This window comes from Hippocampus comes, unplaced genomic scaffold (genome assembly GCF_001891065.2).
Source record: "Hippocampus comes isolate QL1 unplaced genomic scaffold, H_comes_QL1_v1.1 scaffold147, whole genome shotgun sequence".
NCBI classification, from domain to species: Eukaryota; Metazoa; Chordata; class Actinopteri; order Syngnathiformes; family Syngnathidae; genus Hippocampus; species Hippocampus comes.
The window spans coordinates 2,898,235-2,919,364 of record NW_017805009.1 but is presented as its reverse complement, the minus strand read 5'-3'; the positions used below and the strand labels follow the sequence as shown (position 1 = coordinate 2,919,364).

At 42.4% G+C, this 21,130-nt stretch overlaps 1 protein-coding gene across 1 annotated transcript; it reads right to left on the bottom strand.

Moving 5' to 3' along the window:
* Positions 1–1,054: 1,054 nt before the first annotated feature.
* Positions 1,055–19,746, bottom strand: inpp5jb (inositol polyphosphate-5-phosphatase Jb). Its single transcript, XM_019860711.1, has 13 exons — positions 19,712–19,746; positions 12,280–12,785; positions 11,215–11,322; positions 10,905–11,013; positions 7,199–7,315; positions 5,777–5,952; positions 5,490–5,601; positions 4,861–4,970; positions 4,296–4,494; positions 3,838–3,975; positions 3,678–3,761; positions 3,488–3,592; positions 1,055–3,397 (listed from the first exon to the last, which is right to left on the bottom strand). The coding sequence occupies exons 1-13, from the start codon at positions 19,739–19,741 to the stop codon at positions 3,077–3,079; spliced, it is 2,115 nt and encodes a 704-aa protein (XP_019716270.1). The 5' UTR covers positions 19,742–19,746; the 3' UTR covers positions 1,055–3,076.
* Positions 19,747–21,130: the final 1,384 nt, after the last annotated feature.

The following is a 21,130-nucleotide window of genomic DNA, read 5'->3' as shown; positions in this document are numbered from 1 at the left end:
TGCAAATAATACGGTACATTGGTACCTTTTAGAGTGGCTGGTTTGCAAATAGGGGGTCTCCTATTTTTTTTCTCTCTGCATTGGTCATTATTGAATTTGAATCACTACCAGTTCAGTTTCATTAAACAACAGCATCATGTCATCATGGTCTTCACTGAAATGACCCATTATATTCATATTTGTTAAACTGAAGCAGCCATTTTACACAGTGATAAAATAAAAATAAAAAAGGCGAGAGAAGAGCACTGTGACATTTTACTCCTTGGGAATCCTTTTGACCTCACATGCCAGATAAACCAAGCCAATTTTCTCAACTTAACTGCATTTATAGAGCACTTTAATATAAAACAACCACCGCTGTATACAAAGTGCTGTACATGGAGCAAAAATAATGCAGACAATAAACAATAACGGGGTAAGGTGGGGCGAAGCCATTTCAAGATTTGAAAACAAATAATGGGATCTTAAAAAGAACTCTAAAATGTATATGGAGCCAGTGAAGGCATGCCAGAGTAGGAGCGATGTGCTCCCTCTTACGAGTGCCAGTCAAGAGGAAAGCAGCAGCATTCTGGACCAACTGGAGACGCTTCATGGAGGATTGGCTGACTCCAAAGGAAAGTGCATTACATTAGTCCAGCCGGGATGTGAGGAAGGCATGAGTTACTGTTTGTTTCAAAGTGCCCCTGAGAAAGGAGAGTCTGCCTAAGATGAAAGAAGGCACCAACTTGCCAGTCCAATTTAAAATCAATGTCCAGTTTAAGACCCAAGGTCGAGACTGTTGGCTTAAGATAAAGAGCCAGGGGGCCCAAGTCCGCAGGATGAGATGTACAAGGGCCACTGGGACCAACCCTCATCACTTCTGTCTTCTTTTCATAGAAATTCAAGAAATTTAATGCCATCCAGGTCTTGATTTGCTCCAGACAGGATAAAAGTGGCCTCAATGCGAAAGAAAATGAAAATGTTGTCACAAACCAGCATTGTGTTTTAAGTCATATGACACACACACACACACACACACACACACACACAATAATCTACACATCATACAATTAAAGCAAACTTTTTTTTATATTTATTTTTTTTAAAAGCAACTTGAGAAATCAAGCTCATAACATAAAGAAAAGAAAAACAGTTTTCAAGGATTTCCCCTGTACCCGACTGAAATAGTACTCCATCACTGGCCAGCAGAAGTCAGGTTACAATAATGGTTACACATATAGCATTTCCAAATACGAAAATAAATAAATAATTTAAAGAAAAATAAACTTTGTGGCATAGATTGTCAGCTATTTTGATATCATACTTCATTTTGATCATTCATATACATATTACTCTATTTCAGACACATAGTAAAACAATGACATTCTGCAGATAGACATTTTTCACGAGTCACTGTTCATGACGGAAAATATTGTTCTAAATTCATCTCACATTCTTATTCTTAAAATTTTACATCTTACTATAAACAAAGGTCCATTATGCTATACTCGCTTTATTTTCACATAAATTAATACAGTGTTACACTTTGAAGTCATTCAAAGGCTTCACAATTAGGCAGGCGTACCTATCCTTGTAGTTTTCTTCACCTAACACTTACACGGCGGATACATTTTCAACCGTCAGATCTTTTCTAATTTTCTAACGACTTTCACAAACGACAAAGAGTCCAAAACAGCACTTGACGGCACAAAAATCACAGTACCGGAATGTACAGTATGTCCACATGCAAACACAGTCATAGCAAACAGCATTCAGAAACACACACACACACACACACACACACACACACACACACACACACACACACACCGAATCTTAGACATACACACTGAGGTAACAGCTACACAATACCGTCCTACTCTAAGAGTTCAAAAGGGTCAAAGTGTGCTAGACAGGTTATCGGAGGTCACACGACAACTGCGCTGTCAATTAATCAATCACTAGGGTCAGTGAACGCAGTCATTGGAGATAAAACTAAAGATACAGGAAATGAAATGAAACTGGACCAAGCATGTATTTTTATGAAATATCCCAGGGGAATTTGAGATGTTTTATGATAATGTGTGACATTTTGTTTCCCGTTGCAATTGCAAAACCCTGTAGCCGCTCTACATGGTAGAGTTATCTGTTTCATTTCCAGAAGTCATGCAACTGTTCCGAATTGGTAATGGTTATCATAGGAAAAGTATTTCTGCTGATTTGTTTTTTGCTAATTTGTTCCAACGACGGGAATCTGATTTTTGCTGTTGTTATTGTCATCCTAATTACCTTGACAATATCAGCTGCCCTGCAGCCAATAAAAAGCAGTTCGTGCAGGACAGCTGTGCTGTGTCAGCTGACAGTGATCCTCCCACAGGACGCCACACATCTCACTGCACTCAATCGGGGGTCTATTTAAAGGCCCTTAATGCTCACGTTCACTCTCTGCACGAACATGTGCAACGTTGCTGATATGGCGAGTAGGAGAGGCCTCCTAAAGCCCACCATACAACAATTTTGTTTTAGTTTCTGAGATTGTTTGTATTTAGTGCAGATCTGATCTGGCTGTCATGACCGCTTGGTGACATTTTTCCCCCACGTACGATTAATTGGCGTCAAGGGGCAAATGACAGTGGGTAAGCTGGATGGGTCTTTCTCATAATACTCGATTATGCTACAGTATGCATGCTGTGTTATATCCAACAAATGAAAACGCTTTACGTAACCTGAGCCAGATCACATCCTCCGCATGGTCATCATCATCCACACCTAAATGCATTCATTGCCCAACAAGGCGGCGAGCAAACGACCTTGACCTACACAAGGTGAGCAAATGCCTATAAGATATATCATTTGGGAAAAACTACAATTATGCGTGGCCCACACTAAAGGATGGAACAAAACTGAGAAAATGCAGGACAGATTGAAATATTTTGGAATAAAAACTCAAGGCAAAACAAACCCTCTTGAGGAACTTGACATTTGTTCCTGAGAAGGATTGCGTCCCAAACTGCACAGTTTCATGAAAACACACTTCGAATATGGTTACTATCAAATAAATGACTCACACTTTTCACTTTTCAGCCGTGAGAAAACATCACACTCCAGTCTCCTCTCTCTGTTTGTTGTCCTCCTCAGAAGCAGGGGGTTGGTTGCCCTCTGCTGGGCATTTTACAGACTCTGCGTCTGACGTGGTCACAGATGGCGCTTCGTCAGTGGCAGTGAGCTCCTTCGTTTTGTCTTGCTTGGGACTTCCGGAGCGGCTGTGGCTGCCGCTGCGACGGCGGTGGTGCTTGACTCTGTGGGGACTGGGACTGCGGGACCTCGACTTCATGAGGACGACAGTGCTGTCCTCCTCGGAGCTGAAGTCGGAGCTGTCTGAAGAGCTGGTATCATTGCCGGATGTGGGAAGCTGGATCTGCGGATGCAAGACGGAGAGGGGAAAGAGTAGGAACTTTGAGGACAAGAAAGGCGGAAATGGAAAAGCATACAAACGGTTGGCGATTACCTGAAATGGCTCCGTTACGCCCACAATGGTACTCATGTTGTTGCTATAGTAACCCAAGATAAAATCTCCCGCGCCTTTGGGCAGTTCCTCTTCTGTAAAGGTTACCTGCAAAACAATTTGTAAGATATTCATTTAATGTGAGAGGAAGCTGTCTTGAAAAGAGGTCACGGCATGCGCACGCACCGCTTACCTGATGTTCTTGTCTATGATAATCTCCTTCTTCCTGTTTGGCCCACACGTATCCCACATAGTCTTTGTGATGTTTGAAACCCACCTGATGGAGCACAAGCAAAGTCACTAATGGTTAGCAAAACAAGTTTGGTGTGCACAGTCAACGTTCTATTTTCTACCTTATATAGTCCGATCCAGTCCCAGGAGCTGCGAGAATAGTTGGGTGCCAGTTTGAACTTGGCTATAGCATCAGCAATGCTATTCCACTCATCCTCTACCAAAACTGTGACCAGGGGAACATCCAACTTGTATGGGAACTTGAGAAGAAAGGATTATGAACGGAAGTGCACCTCTGAATCACAACTATTTGATTAAACAAGACGTAGACGGTTCGACATAACACAAGTATTGTAATATGCTTGCGACTTAGAGTAACACATTTATTAGACTGCCACTACGTTCCAGCTATGTCAACAGCATTGTCACTAATTTCATTTTCATGTTTAACCCTTTCAATGCACCCTGTAACTTGACAACATGGCAAGTTGACCACTGTAGTAACCGCTGTCCCTGAAATGGTGAAAGCCGAAAAGCTTCTAAATGTGGGTACGTCCCAATGACCATCCGGTACCCTCACCTGCAAGGTAAAGATGGAAGAGACCGGCTTGTGGTCGCTGACGTCGTATTCCATGTGACTTCTGTAGCAATGCTGCGTTACTTTGGCGCCGCTGGTTAGCCCTGAAACAGAACCACGCTTCCCGCTGCTGGCAGCAGGTACCGTGGCTCTCAGGCGCCAGAGGATACGGTCGGTCCAAGCTGGTTTACGTTTCTTTCCACTGGGAGGAGGACACGGAGCGAAGAGAAAGAACATCTCAAATAAAGTGATTGAAAGGTAGTGATTAAATCAAAGCTTATGAGGGCAGTCCAGAGCAATGTGATTACTGGCTAAGAATTGACAGCTATGCAATGTCTGCGTCATGCCAGCCAAATGAGTTATCGGTGCCCCCTTGAGCTCCTTTCCTATGATGCAGCCTTGTGCTAAAATTTTTAAAAAATCTGTATACATAATGACAGAAAACTAATCTTCTCAAACATTTATTGAGGGAAGAATAAACGTCTCTCCCTTCCGGTGCTGACCTAATGCTCCCTGGTTAGATGTGCTCTGACGCTGACACTGTAGCTGCTTCATTAGCATCACCAACCTTGTGTCGTAAATGTTTGTCCCAACATCAAACTTGTAAGTGGGGGGGAACTTCAGGGGCCCCTCTTGGAATCCCTCCAGCACCGTCTCACTATCCTTTGCCATGTTTAACTGAAATAATAATCAAAGCATTACAATAGTGGGTGATTTCCTCTCTTACACCCCCTTGTGGCTCCAACCATGATCAGACCGACACAACATTAAGTAAATCGACGCAGATGGATCCGATCCTGACCGAGAGCTGTATCAGTACTATATGAGATGTAATAGTAAAATACAGATAATAATGCTCAATGATACCATCAGAGAGATAATAGCTGACTGTTGGTGTATCATTTTGGTGGACTTTATAAATAATTTACTTCTCTTGTATCTCATTTCAGTAATAGTCAGACGTAGTGGGGGTGTACCTTAACCCATTTCAGTGTATCAAGTGTTAATATTTTAGTATTGCTTGGTAAACTTCTACCAATTAAATAATAATAATAATAATAATACATTCATAGACACATACATACATACATACATATATACATACATACATACATACAGTACAGTATTCTGATACAAAGTACAACCTGTCCATTTCCCTCAATTCTCCTACGGAACATAGAGAACTTTTGTGCTTACCTGATCTTTTTCCCACAAGATGGACAGCTTGTTATTGTCAATTGCCGTTTTTACCACTTGCATTTCCAGGTCATCAATGCGGAAATTGAGATCCCCGAGCCAGAACACCACACTGTAATACAATTTAAAAGGTCACCATTTATCAGTTGATTATTAGATCTGACAACAATGAAAAACACATCTTTTTTAACGTTTTTTTTACTGTGTACTTCACACTCCTTACCTGAAAATATGAACAGACATAGATGTGTGTTGTCACTGTGCGAGTGCGTGTGCTTGTGACCTACTCGTGGTCAAGGACACCTGAGGCCGCCTGGCCCTCAAACTGCTGTTGTTGAAGGATGCTCTCAAAGTCCTCCATACGCTGATCCGAGTTTTCCATGTGAGCCGGCAGGTGGCAGTTGAGGAAGCAGAGAGTGTGACCGAACACTGACATGCGGGCGCTGACTCCACCTTTGTTTCCCTGTTGCGCACAGAAGGAGAGGAATACATGACTTAAACTCGTTCAACGCCAGCCCAGGTAAAAAACGATGGACCTTGGACTTCTGCAGCCGTCAATGGCAGTGAATGATTTACGACAAAAATAATTAAATCAATACAATCAAAACAGCGAGGAACTAGTCATTTGAAATGGGTGAACTAGTTGTGTGAATATGTCATTACTGCGATGCAACACAAAATGTATTAATTGCGAGTCGGAGAACCTTTTACTCAAACAAAAACTGTACACGCAAAGCAGGGGGTGGAAAGACGAGCGTGCGGCTTTTCTCCTACTGTTCTCTCCAATGTTCTGCCTCATTGAATCGCCAAAGACGCTTCAGTGCGTAAAACGTGTAGAATGTGCTGACGCCTGTCATGCACTCTGGACAACAGCGGGATTTAACTTACAAGTCAGGGTTGCATAACTCTTTGGGCAGTTATTCAGTCAAGCCCTCAGCAATGAAGATAATGCGGCCAAATTATTTGCATGATTGGGATGTGCTGCAACAACATTTTTTCCCCCCATTAAATCCAACTCTAAAAGAAAACATTCATTACTTCGGTAAGACGGATGGTCCAAAATGTGTACAATTTGTTTGAAACATTGTAAGACTTAACGTAAGTAGCATTATGTCGGATTGTAGTTTGCCATTTGGTTATTTTTGGTTTGCTTGACTATTCAAACGTTAGGAATAGAAAGACACAAAATAATGAACACATAGGTTTACACACAGAGTACAACGGAAGTATTTCTGAATAAGTTATATAGTCCATTAGCAAAGCTAAATTAATCAAAAAAAATTACTAATAATAATTAATAACAACAAACAAACAAAAACATAGCTAGAATGTAATTTTGAGACCATTTATTGTGCAGATCTCAAAATTCAAAATAAAGACTCAGCGCTCTATGGTGCAAAATAGTGCAAACAAAGGCAAATAACATTGTTGATGCAACCAAATTCATGCCATCTAGCGGCTTATAGCGCACACCCCTAATAAACCGCCAATTATAATCATTTTGTCAATTTGATAACTCTCTGACAGCGTCAGTCAAAGCATTCATTGTAGCTCTCTTGTATTCGACCCTATTAAATTGTGTACCTAATGTTGTGGCCGGTGAGTGTATACTCTGTTGATTTTAGCATCAGGGATGTATATCTCTTTTACAGCGTAATGAGTTTCATATCCATGTGCTAAAGAGAGTACTGCGTGAGTAGTTGTGTCACCCAGTAACCCCCCAGGCCAGTGCGGGTGGTCTCCGTCTGGACTCCACGGAGGAATGGCAGATGGTAGTACTTGGCAAAAACCAGCAGCAACACGCCCTGCATCCTCTGGGAGGTCACCTAAGGACAAGAGGGCATCAGAAACGATGCATTATTCTGAAAAAAGGCAAGTTACATCTTCCAAAGTGAAACAAAATGTAGTTGTGTGAGTCAGACAGCGCTTTCATTTCAATAAATCAATTGTATGATCTCAAAGCCAACTTGGTGATGGTCCCGAACCTCTACTTGAGCCCACATGAGGCTGCGGCTGAGCTCAACCACTACTTTCCAAAAAAACACACACACACACACACACACACACACACACACACACACACACACACACACACACACACACACACACACACACACACCAACCGGGCTGCTGCTCGCCGTCAGGCCTCAGAGCGGAAGAAGCCTGGTTTTCAGAGTACCGGCAAATGTCACTTGTCTGAAGGTCATTTTTCAGTTTTTGTTCTCTCCACTTTGCTTTTCCACTATGTTATGCATATTTTTGAGCAGCACATGCACGATTCACAATGCAGCTGCCTGAATAAAGCACGTGCATTTGTTCAAGTAGGACAAGATAAAGTATTTGCATGCTTTGCCAAGCTCTCCAATGGATTTCGGCTGTGATTCCCCTCTCCCCACCCCCCCTTCCATTCTCCTTCACGAGTCCACTCATCCCAACTGCAGGCCAATGAAGCATAATCATGCTGTGCCTGAAATGCCCTGTGGTCAGTAATGGATGCGCACATCTCCACGTGACTGAAGACGGTCTTGCTTGTGTTGTCACTGGCGAGATGTACGCCTTTGTTGCATAATGACTTCTACTGAACTGTGAGGTGGACCATCTTTTTTATGCTGATTGTTCGGAGACCAACCTAAACAGTGCCGACCAATCATTTGGTCATATGCAATGCAATGATGGATTGTACAAAAAAAAAAGATAACTGTAATTAACACAGTTAAAAGGTCAATGCATTTGTGGCGTTAGCGGTGAGGAACTGCGCTGCATCATGATGAAAACTATTCGATAATATGCTGATTCATTTTTTTCATTTAGCAAGTGAGACAGACAAAATATAACCATTTCTCAGTTCCTCGCATTAGAACGCATTGCGATTATACACCACGCAAACTACAACCACAACAATAAACAAACTTGCTGCAAAGATAGCAACCCTGTTATTATCATTCGATCCAGTGGAACGTTCATTAGTTCATACAATATTAGAGTAAATGCATTTGCTCTCTAAAAAGAATGGCTCACTTCTCCATATATTGCATTGCTACTCCATTGTGCAATAAAGATTAGGTCTCTTGTGCGCTGTTGTTGATAACGGTCACAGACAGCTATTGTAGGAAGTTGGCTAATGCCCAGAAGTGTTGACATAAAACTTGGAGATTAGATTTGCTCATATGAGATTGGGCAGTGGCGGTCCCAGCACACACACATTCACAGATAAAAAAAAAAAAAAAAAAAAAACCACACACCGGAAGGAACCTTACGTTTTTCATTCAACCATCTTGAATCATCAACCACACTAAGAACAAAGGTTAACTAGAATTAAGGGAACCCACAAATCGCACTAGACGGCGGGGGGTGGGGGGGGGATTCTGAGAATCTTGTTTGTTCACAAGCAAACCTGCTTTATTTTATGTTGATGATTAGCTCTTCATTTTTTAAAGCACATTTCAGGCCTTAAAACAAATTTCACCCTAGCAATGATGCGCTGTGCAGCCGCACATAATGCACATGCCAGAAACCAGGTTAAGTTATATGACGAATGTCACCGTACCACCTACTTCACACAGACTCCTATAAATAGCACTTGGCTACCATAAAAGGCCTAACTTATTGTTAAACATCCACGCAGAGTACGTACACACTAAACTGATTTCACAGAGGCTTCAAGTCATGGAACGGACCATCACACGTCCGCATTGTTGCCAGAGGCCCATCAACACTGACAACATTCTGCTCCCAAAATAAAACGGCACCCCGGGAGACGTTTGTCTCACTTTTTCGGCCCGACAGCTGATTTACGCGCACAAAGATGATTGCACCACTCAGCATGCCAACAGCACCAGCAAACATCCTTTCACAACAGGATACAGGGAAACCGACTGCTTGCGATGGTATGTCCTGTTAGCTCGCCAGCTATAGAAAATATTGACACACAAGGGTCGTGCTTGAGATGACAATTTTCAATTATATTTTATAATTTTATTGCGATCTTACCCTGTTGCTTGTTTAAGATAAGGTGTGCTGTACAGTGACTATGGTATTCCACAAAATAACTGTGACTAGCACAATTTACGAGACCCAGTACAATACAGTACATAATATGAAATCTGAAAATTCTTTCTTTACAAAGATAGCAATTCTCAGAGGTGTTACTTCCGACGATATGTTGGTGTGATTGTACTTTTGACATTTTAATTCACTGCGTCTCACTGAGAGATGGCTCTCATATTTTGCTTTAAATATGAGAAACCCCTCTCAGTACGATGCAGTGAAGCTTTAATACAATGCAAAGTAAAATCACAATAAACAGTGTTAAAGTAAGGAAGAATTAGAATTGGAAACTTATACAACTAAATACAGTAGGTGGCAAAGCTGGGGCAAAATATCAGAAAAACCTCTTGGTAGACTACAAATACATGATGGCCATAAGGTATCCCACTGGATATCATCTGATTTTGCTTATGCATTCCAATATGCAAAATAATAGATAACAATATTTTGCCTAGTGGGGGTACTGTATACTGTTTATAGTTTTATCAATGGGGGAGGGGGGGGATTTGAATTATATTTCTCTTATGTTGTAACGTGTTGATACGTTTAAAAAAATATATATATTTTTAAATCAGCAAAATATCTTCATCCGGCCAAATAATTGGTTGGTGCCCCATTCCGAACACAACTTAAAAATTGACAGAGAAACAGCTCGTAGCTTAAAATACTTCAAGGTGATGGATTTGTTAGTCAAAGTGTGGAAAAGCATGATCGTAGATGACCACAAACATTTCTACTGGGCATCCTCCAACTCTTTACAATATTATAAATGTATATGTAACATACAAGTTACTCAAGAGCACAGTCAAGTTCCTTGAAGCATCTTCTTGAAGATTTTTTGGAGGGTCACCGTCACTACCAGACTACGTAAGTCAAGCTGCGTTCAATGTCCACCCTCTCTATTTGCTCATATCTTGAATGTTCGCAAGTCAAAGCAAAAATTTTTGAAAAATTCATTGGTCTTGTGTCATATTACAAGGCATCACTTCATACAATATTTTAATAAAATGAATCAATGTCTTAAACTCTTAAAGAAATTGGGTATACAACAATTGAGCTGTAACATGGAGCAACCAAAAGGGGAAAATAGGCACACAGGAAGACCATGAGACAACGACAACTTGACTGTGCCCAATGAGCCTTGGTAGAGCGAGGGAGATAGCGGACACGCTAACATTGCACGCTTGTTATAAATCATCACTCTATTTGTTGCTCCGGGAACAAAATTAGAGGAGGCAGCAGCAGCAACATGGAAGAAAAAGGCTATGAGGACAGACCTCATTATCGCTCACATAATGCATATGAATGGAAACTCAAGTGCATTTTTAATCAGCGAGCACATGTTCCTAACCAGAAACCAATACTGACCAGCACGTATCCAAAGGGGCTGAGTCTCTCCATGCAGACCTCGCTCCACTGGTCCGTGAAGAGGACATCTTTCAGTCGCTTGTTAATCATAGAGTTGACTTCCTGCAGCCTTGGAGACACATGACACAATGCACATGGGTCAGCCGGAGCGAGCAGAAGAGCCTTTGATCATCTCATGGATTAGCATTTACGACAGGAACAATGAGTGTAGTGCTACTGCGGATTAGTCACAACTGGATGTCAGGCCACGGCAATGTGGACGGAACTGTATATGGGCAAACTACATAATGCTGTGACAGAATACACTCACCCGATGATGTACATGTCGGTGTTCCCATCACCTATATTCAAGCCCAGCAAGGAGGTGATGTCATCAGGGGGCGTGGCTGACCCCACGTTCCAAGTGATGATGTGCACCCTGTTGGCAGAGACCTTTATTAACATTCTGCTCTGGCTCACTTATTTCCAGCCCATAGCAGGATCTAATGAAAATGATTGCAACCTTCGATCTAGCTTCTAGGTGGTTGAGTTATTTTGCTTTCCTTCTGGGTAGGACTGAACTGTTTGACGTGAGTGTTTAGTTCATGTTGTGCCTTTGCAATGCAGTGGCATTTCTGGCTAAATATTTTGGGGACAAATATTCACATGATACTTTCTGTACTTTATATTTAACTGAGGGCTGAAAGAAAACTTGCGCAATGTAATTTTAAATTGAGGGATTTTCAAGAAAATTATTTTACATCTATCAGCATATTTTGGACCTGTTCTGCAGTGGTCTTAACAATTGTGTTCTCTTTCTTTTATTTAAACAGTGTTTAGATTACTTATAGAGAACTGATTTAAAATTAATACACAGAAAGAAACTTTTGTATTTTTGTCAAAGCACGATCAACCCTAACAGTGCATCAGGAGAATGAAGTGGGCTTGGCCCATGTGCCAACTTTGCCATTGGGCTTCGGGGCACAAATGACCGCGCTTCAGGAAATTCTGTCTGTGGGATGGGCGATTGTGTCAGTGGTGTCTGCTAAATAGCTAAAAGGTTATTTCAATGGTGTAGTTTTATATTGAATCATACATTACAGTATTTGTGTCTGGGTGATACATAACATTGCCATTTATTTTTTCAAACTATAAATTTGCCCTGCTGTCATGATACAAACTAACATATAGTGTGCAGTGCAGTTCTCAAGCACAATAGAACCATACCAACCTACAACCATAATGAATCATTGTACTGTATATTTATGGCAATAATGGGAAGTTAAAATGCTTGTACAGAGCATTGAGGTGCTACTGTGCCTTTGTTGGCTGTCAAACCAAACTTGTATTGAGAAGCTGAGGGGAGGAATGTTCGCACATGAGGCAGGGAACTTGCCTGAAATCTTCGACAGTCTGGGCCTGAGTGTCGGCTGTGCCTGCAACAGACAGAGCTCTCTGGGCGTGAGGGTTCAGGTGAGAGGGTACAGCCTTGCTTAAAGGCGGGTAGGGCACTGAGGCAGCCCGGACCGCGTGGTGCCCCGGACCTTTTGGGCCGGCTTTGAAGTGGGTACCGGGCCGGTCCCCTGAGGGCCTGGCAGGTGGGCTGGAAGCAGCTTTTGCATGACTTGCCACGGCGCCATCTGGATTGCATTCACCCTGGTTATCGCCTCGTGTGGGCTCAGCTTTGGGTTCGCATACGTCAACGGACCCTTCGACTCTGGCACTTCTCTGGGGCCGCCGAGGCCTGGCAGTAACAGTGGGCAGCCCAGCGGTGGGTTCACATGTTGGATCTGAAGGATGCGGAGTCGTAGTTTGAGATGTTACTGTGTCTGCTGCTTCACTCAAGTTGTCTTTTGGCATCTGGCTTTGGGGAGGGTGGTCTTGGTCCATTTCTCGTGGTCTCTGTCACACAAAGAGGACACAACTCAAACAACGTTTGCATTTGAAGAATTTTACTGAAACAGAACACATCTGCCATTAAAGGGGCATTCAAAAGAATATTGGACTTGCCATCATTATCTCATTTACATCCATTTGCTACTTCATTAGGTAGACCTGTACATTACAATGAAATAAATATCCATTCATCCATTTTCTGTTCCGCTTTATCCTCACAGGGGTCGAGGGGGGTGCTGGAGCCGATCCCAGCCATCTTCGGGCAGTAGGCGGGGGACACCCTGAACCGGTTGCCAGCCAATCACAGGGCACACAGAGACGAACAACCATCCGCGCTTTTTGGATCGTTCAATGAGCCTGCCATGCATGTTTTTGGAATGTGGAAGGAAACCGGAGTACCCGGAGAAAACTCACGCAGGCCCGGGGAGAACATGCAAACTCCACACAGGGAGGCCGGAGCTGGAATTGAACCCGGCACCTCTGCCCCGTGAGGTCGACACACTAACCACTAGACCACCGGGCCGCCCAAAATGTACCAGAAAAGTTCAATTGAACCTATTGCTAAGTTCACGTCTTTGACACTGTCAACGATTGTGCTACAAACAACAACATGAGAGCCTGACTGAACGGCAACATGACTCCAGAAAACTGAGCACATCACAGCTTGCGTGTGAGTGTATTGCAGATCACTGGACTATGCAAAAATACCTCATGTTAAAGGCTGCTGAATGTATACCATCATTTAAAAGGCTACACAAAATATGAACTCAAATGCTCCTAGGTCATACAATTAGGAGCACGACCAAAATTCGCCAGACAGATATGCCTCAAAAATTGCATAAAATCTTTGCAAAAAATATCGGCGGTCAAACATCATCATGCGTGACGCTGCGTAAGACATCAGCAAATGTTGCGGGAATCGATGAGCATTAAAAAGATGACATGCACAAAGGTTTTGGTCACTTGCTATGCCGGAATAACATTTGACAGAAAACACAACAAGCATTACACAGAATAGATTGTTTTAGTGTTTGGAGGCTCCACTCTACAGTATTTGCAGTTTTGCTGTATACGTTGCGATGGTAACAAAAGTTTGCTGTTGTATTCTTGTTTCACTCTCGGCCTTTTTCCATGTACTGTATGAGGAGTCAGTTGAGCTAACTCTATTGACCCAGCAGGATGTCTTAGTTAATCATTGAGACTCTCCCCTGCCAGGTCTATTTCCTGCTCTTGTAAAACCTTGGAAATCCATTCTTGTAGCAGCATGAATCGCTCAAGGACACCAACCGTAAAACAAACACATAAACAACAACGATATATAGAGTATGTATGTTTTGTGTCAGAAAATAGAAGACCAGTGCACACTGCACATTGTCCCGTCTCGCCGAATGCGTCTACCTTTTCTGCAGTAACCAGGGAGATGCTCGGTCACTTCATATCAACTCAGAGCACCTGACAAACATGAACACACCAAACACAAGGAGGAGCTGCATGAGCCACAACATGGCACAAGTCAGCAGCACAAGACACGCTAGCTGGAGCCAGCGTGGCAAAAAAGGAGGAATTTAAAGCCCATTTAGTCAAGCAAAAAAGCTACAAAGTATTTAATCCTTGAATAATAACTGTATTCCATTCTGAGGGATGAGAATGCCAAGACACAAAAGAGATTTTAATCAAAACCAAGTGTGAGCCACAATACATCGAATAATATGATGATCCTGATAAAAAACATGATATTCCATTTGGACTATTCAAAACGGTCACGTTAAAATGCAATCCAATCTCTCGCTTGTTATATTCCCTTCACCAATGATGACGAAAAATAAGACATGGATTTCTTCTTGTGCGGGAGACTTCAAATAAGAACGCTGTAAAAACCTGAGCCAGATCCATTAGTCTGTGTGCAGAATGACTGATGTAAGTTTGCATGAAGATTTTTTGGGGAAAAGGAAGAGTCACTTTATGCTCTTGTGTGTCCAAGCACACTATGCAACAAATTATGAATTGATGCAATGCCCACTGTGCTGTGTCCTGATTACACATGACCTTAAGGAGAGGGCAACCGTGACTTGTGGCAAAGGGCTTCACATGCCCATACTTGCTCTTATCTTTGCCTGGCAGTTATGTGTTCGTTCCCATGGTCCGTGGACGGCTCTTAGCAGGGGAGGGCTGTATAATGAAGGTCAATGTGGCCAGCGGGTGGGTCGGAAGAAACGCAAGATAGATGGACGGTTGAGCGAGATGTCCTATTTTAGTGGCATCTTTGCAGTACAAAACACTTCCTTGGGGTACTGTCTATTTAATCCCCCACTCTCCCCTCTCTCTTTTACTGTCTCTAATCCTCACTCTGGAGCTCCACTTGACCTAACTTCCATGCATTCAATCTTCTGACTAATTGTCTTTATCAAGTTGCTGTTTTACTTTACTTTCATCTCTACGATGATCTTTCCGCTGATGTCATCTTACCAAAGGAAGTCAAATCAAGACGCCATAGACAGGACAAACAAAAAGGCATTAAGGCTCTGGTGTCGACATACATGCTGTCAATTGCACTTGAAAGTGGCTAAAATATAGTGACATGCATTTTCACTGTACCCGCAATGAAGGACAAAATGACAAAAACAAACACCAACAGATCAGAAGAACATCTTGAGGTCAGGTGGAAGCGAAGCCGCGCACAGTCAAAGAAACATTCAGTGCGGCTGATCTTCCTTTTTTTTTTCCTTTTGAAATGTATGTCACAGCAAGAGCAAAACTGATTTTTAACGCCAGGAACATTCAGGACAGATTAGCATTTCGTATTCTGCTCACGTCCGCAGAGGGGAGAGTGGAACAATTTGATAATAGCAAATGTGTCATGGTGTTTACATGCACCCTCCTGAGGGCGAGAGAGATGCAAGTGGAGTGGATGTAGGGGAAGTCAAGGAACGAGCTCGATGTAGTCCTATGTAGACCCCCAGGTTGATTTCTGACAACATTGATAGCTCTGAATAGCTACTGATGGTTTTATTTTTGAGTTAGTTAGGAGTTAATGAAAAGACGTGCACAGTCTGATAACGCGCATTGCGAGCTGTTTTGGATTTCTTGTATACAAGTGCATTTGTGCAAGAGTTCTACAACACTGCAAACTAAATTTAGACCACGGATGGGTAACTCGCGATCAAGGGGACGCACAGTCAGACTGGCCCTCGATTAATTTTTGAAGATAAAATTGTTTACTGTATAGAGCAGTGTTAAGTTGTGACGTATGATGCACCCTTGATGCAGAGGCGATGAACTTTACTGCCTTATCCTGCAGTGTTATACAGGTAGGTGGGTCAGCATACTATGTTGGGAAATTTTGAATGACATGCAGGACAAACAGATAGTAGCATAGTAACAATCTCTGAGTGCGTTGATTCTTATGATAACTTGCACAAAATGAGTCGTCGTCCTTAATGTCGGTTTCCTGTTCGGCAGTTTTGCGCCATCTTTGAATGAGAATTTTCCCATGATGTGTTTATGTTTTGTTTGCGTCAGAGCTAGTTTAGTTGAGGAGTGGATCTTTTGCAATTAAAATAAGTTAAGATACTCAACTGGACAGTGGTTCATTAAAAAACAGACAGGCATATATTATGTCCGTATTTAAAATGTGGTTTTTGTCACACATCTGGTGAGGAAGTACATGGTTCTATGTGGCCCTCCCTAGTAGAACTGATGAGAAATTGTGGCCCCTTGCATTGTTTAACTTGCCCATCCCTGATTTAGTCTAATACACATTTTGTGAAATTATTCCTCAATCAGAAGTTATTGGCATCAACATGTGTTCGGATTATAAGGGGGTCTTGAGAAAAATATCTCCTTTGTATGGAGGTCCCTGAGATAAAAAGGTTTGCAAACCCCTGCATTAAATTATTCATGAAGGTCCAGTGAATGTAAACAGCAGAGTCACACTGTCATGTGCAGCCTCCGAGCTTAGTACCTATCATGTTTGGTCCACATTGCCTGTTGTTTCATTTTGACATCGCAGCCAAAAGAGAGTGTTGTCATTTAGGGCCTCCAGGGCCTTATGTGCCAGTAAGGGGGCTGGGGGCACCCATGATGACCTTCACGCTAATGACATGCTACCACAGCTGGAAATGTTTCTTCCAGGTCCTAGTGCCTAACACTCCGCAGTGTTCTGCTCAGCATGGCGCGTCGTGTTCCTGATCAGCCAAAGCTTCAGTGACGGGATGTCAAAACTATTTTGTTAATAGTACATAATAAATGTCCAACCATCCATTTTGTATCGCAACTTTTCCTCACTTAGGTCACTGTTCAGCTGGAGCCCATCTGACACTTAAAGACAAAATAAACTTTCACACTTACATTCACACATATGGGCAGCTTCACTTAACATCTCATGTAGATATGATCAGAAAAGTCAAATCCTTGTTAGATTTGACAACATTCACAGCCAATGAATGACTGACTTATTGAGACCCATATCATGTGCCAGTTGGGGGACCTGATAAGTGTAACTGACACTCAGCTGGTTGGAGGAACTAAAACCCACAGCACAGGTGGACTGAAACTTAAGCTATTGGAGTCTAATGTGTGCACACTGATGACTGCAAAGGGCTGAACAACTACAAAGGAGTCATTTCGCTGCTTACGTGTTCCTTCCTGTCAAGACCCGAGCAAAAGCGTTGCACAAGTAGCACATCTTCATACCATTGACTTCTCAAGAGGAAGTGAGTGAGCGATATTAAGGCCAATTCAACTCAAATGAAAAGAAGCAGGCACACACATTATCACCTAGTACTATACAAAAATGCATGTTTGCATGACACAGGAGCACACCACAATTTAGCTCTAACACTTGACATACTTTACATACAGTAATGCAAATGTGTCCTGTCGGTTCCTCATTTAGCTATAGCCACAGTGTGACCCTGGGTCAGAGCTCATTTGCATATCGCAAAAGAAATGACATCTCTGGCGGATGCGTATTCATGCGGCCTAATTACACAATGGCTTCAAGGACATTTGAGTGATTGGACAAAGAGGATGAGGGTCATATGATTCCCTGTCGTTCCGTCACGATGCTTGTTGAGTGTCTGCATGTTTTATATATCTATATGTATATCTATCTACATTTATATCTATATAAGTATATCTTTATCTATATATGGACACAAAAAGAGCTTGACAGGTTGATGGCAAGAGTTTATCAGAACTACTGTGACAATCAAAATGAGACCCCTCAATGGAAATATATTTTACTGACACCAAATGGCACCATATAGTGCACAAATGGTGTACAAAAACAGCAAATAGGTGTGTTTTTCAGAATTTAACGTGATTAACTTAATTTGACTTACTAGTGAGCACAACAGAGTGTGTAGTTGTACATGAAACGTAGAAGGGGAGCTTGCAATCTTCAACAATTTCAAGAACAAAAAAGGTTTTATTGTATTACTTAAAACAGTCATGACTTGAAAATAGTAGATGATAAATAATCGAGTTGTTACCCCCAGAAAAGCATGTTATTTGTAACAGAATATCACTATAACACCAAATGTTGGTTTGAAGTTGTGTTTTTGGAAGGGTGCTGGGTGTACCCATGTGCAGTCTGTCTGATTGTTTATTTTTTCTTGGGTGAAGTGGTTTTTTTGTATCACAAATTTGAGGCACAAGATGGTGCCAGAAATGGTTGATTTGTTTTCCCACAGGTCATATTTATCATCAAATCATCTTCTGCGGGTGTGGGGGTGTCAGTGGAAACTCCTCCTTGAATACAATACAATACAACATTGAATGAATGCTCAAACAGGCTTCCATAAATTAACATCAAAATAACGTTTTTTTTTAAACCAAATTAACAACGACTGGAGAGGTTTTTTAATGAGGTCCTTCTATGGAAGCCTGCATTTCGATGTGAACGCCAAGAAAAGCAACACATCCGTGCAATTGTCATGCACACAAACGAGACACTTTCACAGCATAAATACAAAGATGACGTAAACACGCTTGCGGATGTTTATATTCGTCACTCACCTGTTTTGTGCTGATTTTAAAAAGATGATAGTTCTTCAGACGTTACCATAAAACAAAAAAAGAAAAACAAGAAAGACTCTCTTAGGTTGACAATAAAAGACAAGGTTGGTGACAGCATCGGCATCCCAGCGCCTGCCTGTCGTCCTTGGCCAGAGGGAGCGCAGGAGGTGGGCTGGATGTTGGAGACACACGGCCAAGGCAGCGGGCAGGCAGGCAGGCAGGCAAGCAGCAGGCTACATCTCTTGGACACAACCACCTACTCTCCCCCCTCCTCCTCCTTCTCCTCCTGCTTCACCCAGCGCGCGTTAAACAGAGTCAAGCACCGCCTTGTTGCCACCGAGTGTCCTTCAAACCAACCCTTAGGAGTACAACGCTTCCGGAAACCGCCGGTGAAGGACACTTGACGATTCGAGGCGAGTATTGACTGGACGGCAACGTGACACCGTCTACTTGTACTAGTCTGGAACGACCCCCACCCCACGCCCACATCCACAGCCACACCGACGGCTTCTGTTTGTGACTGGACCAAACGCCGGCTGCCGAGACATGATTGGATCGAGATAAGAAGAACTAAAGTGGCTGCAGCGTGCCCTTATTCGGCGGGGAATTCAAGCCATACCGCCCCCCGATGGTCACAATGGAGAAGTGCACAATCAGGAAGAGCACAAGCTGGTTCAACAGACACACAAGAGCAGGGGCGTATTTAGTCATTTTGGTGGTACGAGACGAACCCGCTCATGGGACCCCCCATTGCTGAAGTTTTATTCTCATCTCTACTTTATCCTCCTTTGCAGACACTGACAGCTGTGCTACCGCAACTCGCAAGAGTGTCTTGTTATTGTCGGTACTACATATTCATTGTCACTTTGAAAAAGCTTGAAACAGCAGTTTTGATTAAAAACATGTTTCATTACCTCTTGCCTTCTCCTCTTCTTTGGCCCCATTGCCCTGGAGTTCCAGCAGCTCCTATATTTTGTTGTTCTACTTCTTCCTTTCATAACTTTGCTGCTGTGAATTGGGAATTTCTCCATTGCGAGACTAATAAAGGTTTTCTTATCTTATCTTATCTTAACTCCGCTTCATTTTGCTCACAATCGCGCCAGTAGGTTTGTTTTGTTACTGTCTTCCTGGATCACGTCTGCACATGTGCAGTAGAGAATGGAATAGTTCCATTCATGAGAAGGGAGGGGAGAGCAATTAAACAATCATAATGGATTAGATTTTGATGTTTTTTTTTTATGTGGGTGAGTTAACATCCATTTTTTTTGTTGCTTGAAACCAAATAAAAATGTAACCAGCTTTTATGAGACATTTGGGGCCACAGGCAGTGGTGTCAGACTCAAGGCAAAGCTGTACTGAGTTGAGTTGCACAGAAGTGACTCAGCTCTTACTGAAAATACTTTCAAATCCAGGCTAAACACTTTTTTTTAACCATACCTTCTAAACATTTGAAAAATCTTGTTTTCTTTTCGTAATTTTAGAAACCTACTTCTATTTATTTACTTTTAAACGTTTTTAAAGTTTTATGTGAATGTGTTTAAATGTTAATTGCCAATGTACATTCCCTTAGTAATTTTGGAAAGCTACTTTTGTTTTCTCTGCTTTGCTTTTGAATGTTGTGAATTGTTGGGCTACACCCTGATATGGTTGCCAGCCAATCACAGGGCACACATAGACGAATAACAATTTGCACTCACACCGAAGGACAATTTAGAGCACAGGTGTCGAAGTCCGGTCCTCGAGGGCCGGTGTCCTGCATGTTTTCCATCCCTCCCTGCTGCAACACACCTGATTCAAATGATCAGGATCACTATCAGGCTCCGATAGAGCTTGCTGATGAGCTGTTCATTTGGATCAGGTGTGTTGCAGCAGGGAGGGATGGAAAACATGCAGGACACCGGCCCTCGAGGACCGGACTTCGACACCTGTGATTTAGAGTGTTCCATCAACCTGCCATGCATGTTTTTAGAACGTGGGAGGAAATCGGAGCACTTGGAGAAAACCCACACAGGCACGGGGAGAACATGCAAACTCCACACAGGAAGGCCGCAGCCGGATTCGAACCATGGACCTCTGCACATGCGAACCAGTAGATCACAGTGCAGCTTTCCTTGAAAAATATGTTTTGAAAAAAATGAAAGTGATTTTTTTTTCATGCCTTAAGAGTAATAAAAACACTTGAGAAAAAAAATCCTGATGCATGTTATCATTTGTTCATGAAAAGGGAAAACCGTTTTTTTGGGGGGGGGGCTTTGTTGGTAGTAGTGCCAACTTATCAAAACAAGTATTGTATAGTACATGACAAACTGTAAAAATGTACTTTTCTAACGAAG